The following is a 5,456-nucleotide window of genomic DNA, read 5'->3' on the forward strand; positions in this document are numbered from 1 at the left end:
CCCATTAGCCCTATGTTGATTTAGAGGCCACATAACCTACCACAAGCCCTTTTTCCTATTTTTATTTTCTGGTATGCCAAGTAAAACTTTTGACATTCTTAGAAGTGCCTCTCCAACTTGTATGTTAAATTTTATGTTAGTAATTTTATTTTAGTAAAATGACAAAAATAACCTTAAGACAGCCATTGGTGCTCACAACTTCAAATGTCCTTATCCAAGACAAAGTCCTTCTACGACAATAAAAACCTTCAGATGTCCTTATCCAAGACAAAGTTATTCAATGACAATAAAAATCAGATAAGCTCTAAAAACTATATTCTTTTGGTAAATAAGGATTTTGTAAAATATTACCAAGCAATGGGTCCCACTTACATGGTAGGTGATTAGTAATCTCAACCATATCCTTATTGTATAGTTGGAATACCAATTAACCTAAAAATGAGGATTAGTTGGATATTAGTTTTCTATTAAATTAAATGTTATCCTGTCTGTTAAACATAAAAGTAAATGACCAATCTAGAAATTTAAATCATTATTTAACATATAAAATGCCTAAAAAGAAGATCCAAAAAAATAAAATTTTGTTCTATACTACCACACATACATAAGGTCTAGCTTGATGGTCATGGTTTCAAGGGTTAAGATATTTTATCTATGTGAATATGATCTTGATCATACCTATAACAATACGATTATTCGTGGATATGAACAATTGAATTATTGATTGGCTTCTAAATCTAAATCCATCCACATGATCATTATATGTAAACATCATTATTTGCACTCTCTCTCTCTCTCTCTCACTCTCTCACTAAGAAGGTTAAAAAAAAAAAAGTGATACCATGGGTTCCACAGGGAATCAATAGATATTTAAGATTATGATGATGGTGATGACCTGGGTTTATTATATGCTTTATTGTCATTAAAGTAGTAATTTGATTTGTGGGGATGCATTGGCAAATTAAGGGTAATTTAGTAAATGTGCCTAATCAGAATGCAAGATTGCAAGCTAGATATGGGCTTCTCTGTGTTGTTAGTAGTGTTGGACAGTTGGGTTCCTTGGGTTGACCTCTCTCTCTCTCTCTTTTCTTCTCTTTCAGCCTCTCTCCTCAGCTAAAGTTTCAGACTTCAATCCTTTTATTTCTCTTCTTTTCAGTTTTTGAAATCTTTCCCCACATTTTCTCTTGCAGGCTTGCAGCTATAAATGCGAGTTCTGTCCCTTTACTTTTGTTTATTTTACTGTTTCTCTCTCTTCCCCTCTGGTTTTCCTCCATTGCAAACCAAGCTTTCTTTCTGGCTTTCCCAGATCCTCCTCATTCATCCAGAAAGAAGAAACCCCACCAATCATTTCACCAACCTCTGCTTTTCTAGCCTTCTGAGGCTCTAGATTACTCTTCCTCTTCATCTATTGCTCAAAGAACGGATTTTTGTCCGGCCTTAGTGGGTTTTTGGCCCACCTCTGTTCAGAAGCCCTACTTCTAAACTACTCTTCCGCAAATTCCATTTTTGGGCTTTTGAGGTTGCGTTAGTTCTAGTCGAAATCCTCCTATCTATGCCTATCGAAACTCTTTTGGCTGAAAAGTTCAAGAGCAGGCCTGTTCTTGCTTCTGCGAGGTCTCACAGTGGAAGATCAAGGGCATTAGATCCCCACAAATGGTACTTTTTTTTATTTGAATTAATTTTTGGTCGATTCCCATTTTAATTTGTTACCTTGGATAATATAATGCTGTCTAATTTTTTGTTCTTACTTCTTTTAGAAACTTTTATATTTGTTTGAGAGTGGGGTTTGGTGAAGCGTTTTGAATTTGTCTGTTCATCACTTTTATGATGAATGCATTGTTGGTATGGCTTAGATGATAATGGGTTTTCCTTAATTTGTGAAATGCTGAAAGCCCAAATGGGATTTGTTTTGTCATGGAACTTTGGATTTGAATTTCTTGAAGAGACGTATCGGATTCTCGTTCCTTTTTCATTTTCTTTTGTGAAGTGATTTAAGTCTAGAATTGTTTTTGTTCAATGGATACTTTGTATTTTCTTGGATTTTTCTGGATTGGGGCCTGGGTATTAATTCTGGATGTCGATGCTTTGAATATGATGGGTAACATGGATAATTAGTTCCTGCTTGTTTCCCAAGGCATTCGGATTTATATGAGATTACTTATACCATTAATCTGAAAACTGACCAGAAAGTTTAGATCGATGATGGGAGTAGATGTCCAGATTCCAGAGAGAAACTTATATTTGCTTCAATTTTTTGGTCTTTCAGGTGGGGTTGGATCGGTGTTGCAGCCCATGAAATTTACTGGACAGATCCTGAGAACTACATATAGGCATTATTCTTCCTTCTGAGTCCTGATAATTAAAAATGTCATCTGGGAGCTCTCTGAGTACTCAATTGTCAAAGAAGTATTTGAGTTTAGCGCTATGGGTTTGGATTTGTATAGGTGTTGGTGCATTTATCTTATTGGTTCTGTTTATTCTGACTATATGGGTCACTTCTCGGAGAAAATCAAAGACCCTAGACAGGTTTTCCCTTTCCCAAATACCCAGTGTCTCTAAGGAAATCAAAGTGGACAGGGTTGGGGCTCAGAATTTCCATGATCAAGGTGTAGTCCTTTCAGTCCATGATAAACCAAGTGACAAAGATTCAGAGAAGATGTTAGTTCATTTGGGCATGAGCAAATCTAGTGAGGCAGATAACGGCAGCCAGTGTAGCTCAGTTTATCAGCTTGAGAGAGGTTGTAGCTCACAGTCATGGGAGGAAGGAAGTTCTGGGACTGGTCGCAAGCAGCCATCATATGGAATTGCATCAGCTTCTCCTTTAATTGGTCTGCCTGAGTTCTCACATCTTGGCTGGGGTCATTGGTTTACTCTTAGGGATCTTGAATTTGCAACAAATCGGTTTGCATCTGAAAATGTTATTGGGGAGGGTGGATATGGGGTTGTTTACAAGGGCCGTTTGATCAATGGAACTGAAGTTGCAGTGAAGAAGCTCCTTAACAATCTGTAAGGATACTCTCAAGTTCTTTGCCATTATTTGACATTGGTTTCAACCCTTTGATGACCATTCATTAGCCCTTAAATATTATTTCCTGAATTGGATCTATAGGGGGCAGGCAGAGAAGGAATTCAGGGTTGAAGTGGAGGCTATTGGCCATGTTCGGCATAAGAATCTAGTGCGCCTTCTCGGGTACTGTGTTGAAGGTGTTCACAGGTGAGATCTGTTTATGCTTTTACATTTCAGCTGCCTTAATCACTTCTGATTTTGGAGTAGGTTGATTGTGTAAACAAGGAGAAGTCACTACTGTTCTCTCTTCATTTTTTCTTCGTTTCTTAATCCTTCCAATAACAGAAATGCAGCCGCCCCTTTTCCTTCTCTCTCAACTGTGACAGAGAAGGTCTCTCTCTGCATCCTTGCTCCTTTTTCCCCTTTGACTTTGTCATTCCTTTCCATTCTATGCATAGGTTTCCCTCCTGTAGAAAGAACTCTTTTCTTATTCAATCTGCCTTGATAATTATTCTAATAGATTCATACTATTATGTCATATAGAATGCTTGTGTATGAGTATGTGAACAATGGCAACTTAGAGCAGTGGCTTCATGGGGCGATGCGCCAACGGGGATCCCTTAGTTGGGAGGCTCGCATGAACATCATCCTTGGGACTGCTAAAGCGTAAGTCCTTCTCCCAAATCAAATCTGTTTGCAGATCTACCTTTCCACTTATGTGTAAAGAACTAAAGATACATTTATTCAGCTTTGAAGCTTTGAACAATTTGGTGAAGTGATTTTCTGTTTGGGATAACATGATTTGCAGGCTTGCTTATCTGCACGAGGCAATAGAACCAAAAGTCGTTCACCGTGACATAAAATCGAGTAATATCTTGATTGATGAGGAATTTAATGCCAAGATTTCCGATTTCGGATTGGCCAAGCTTTTGGGTGCAGCACAGAGTCATATCACTACCAGAGTTATGGGGACATTTGGGTACGCCTGCATGATCAACTTATTTTCCTTTTCATAGATTCTTGTATGTTTGGTGTATTCTTTCTGTTGTTTTGAGATGCTAGCCAATGTTGGACACAATCTTTTGGTCAAATATTAAATGCCAGTCTCTTGTACATGTATTTCAGGTATGTGGCACCTGAATATGCAAATACTGGCTTGTTAAATGAGAAAAGTGATGTCTACAGTTTTGGTGTCCTGCTGCTAGAAGCAGTTACAGGCAGGGATCCTGTGGATTATAGTCGGCCTGCAAATGAGGTATTCTGCTATAAATTCTAATTTATACTCAACTCATCCCTAGTCTTGTCTTTTTACATGTCTTGCTTATGTTAGAAATTTTATGTTTAATTTTACAAGGAAAGCGAATAAGTACCCATGTGATTGTGACAGGTCAATCTTGTTGAATGGCTTAAAACGATGGTGGGTGCAAGGAGAGCTGAAGAAGTTGTTGATCCAAACCTTGAAGTTAAACCCTCAACCCGGGTTCTAAAGCGTTCCCTTCTGGTTGCGTTGAGATGTGTTGATCCTGACTCAGAGAAAAGACCCAAAATGAGTCAGGTTGTTCGAATGCTTGAAGCTGATGAATTTCCATCTCGTGAGGTGCCAATTAGATCTTTCTTCTGCTGTTTATTGGTTTCTCTTTAAACAAATAGTGGGTTTTTGTCTTAGAAGCTCATTTCACATGCGACAATATTTTTTTTTTGTTGCAGGATCGGAGGAACAGGAGGAGTCAGACAACTAGCATGGAATTTGAATCCATGAAGGAGAATTCCGGTTCGACTGACGTGGAAAGCAAGGTAGTAGGAGCATCAGAGAGTTATACATCTGTGAGATCTCACGGCCAGGGCTGACATCACAACATGACCTAAGAGAAATAGTATCCTTACCTCTGAGATCTGAAGCTTTCTTTAGAGTTAATTGAATCGGCAACACACATTATAGAGTTTGTTAAAGAGATAGCTTTGATAGAGCAATCTGATTGGGGAATGGGTTTCTTGAAGTGTTGGTTCTTAGAGGGAGGGTGGGGAGAGATATTCTTGTTGTACAGATATGTTTTCAGGGTTCAATGGGGTTCCTTTTTTTTTTTTTTTTTTTTCTTTTTTAATTTAAAAACTTCCCTTCCATGCTCTCTTTGTTCTTTCAATCACATTTACTGTTCTTGGCTGGTAATTGACTCTTCATTAGCTCCTTTTGTTAAATCTTGGCTGGTAATGGACTCTTCAACAGCTCCTTTTGTTAAATCTTGGCTGGTAATGGACTCTTCAGTAGCTCATTTTGTTAACTTTCTTTTTTATATTAGTTATTAAAAATCCTTAATCAATCCTTACTTTTTATCTTTTTGCAGTAATGGGTTGCTTTCCATGTGGTAGAATTATGCTTTTTTAATTTTTTTGGCTGCAAACGTGGTAGAATTATGCTGATTCCATCTTCTCTTTACCGTTTTTTTCTTTA

At 37.8% G+C, this 5,456-nt stretch overlaps 1 protein-coding gene across 1 annotated transcript; it reads left to right on the plus strand.

Annotated features, from left to right (window-relative positions):
* The first annotated feature begins 1,050 nt into the window (after positions 1-1,050).
* Positions 1,051-5,245, plus strand: LOC122073627 (probable receptor-like protein kinase At2g42960). The gene is made up of 8 exons (XM_042638234.1): positions 1,051-1,656; positions 2,267-3,006; positions 3,110-3,214; positions 3,551-3,673; positions 3,816-3,986; positions 4,133-4,262; positions 4,395-4,604; positions 4,715-5,245. Exons 2-8 carry the CDS (start codon positions 2,366-2,368, stop codon positions 4,853-4,855), a joined length of 1,521 nt encoding a protein of 506 aa, XP_042494168.1. The 5' UTR covers positions 1,051-1,656; positions 2,267-2,365; the 3' UTR covers positions 4,856-5,245.
* The last annotated feature ends 211 nt before the right edge of the window (positions 5,246-5,456 follow it).

Source organism: Macadamia integrifolia, chromosome 3 (genome assembly GCF_013358625.1).
Source record: "Macadamia integrifolia cultivar HAES 741 chromosome 3, SCU_Mint_v3, whole genome shotgun sequence".
In the NCBI taxonomy this organism is placed as follows: Eukaryota; Viridiplantae; Streptophyta; class Magnoliopsida; order Proteales; family Proteaceae; genus Macadamia; species Macadamia integrifolia.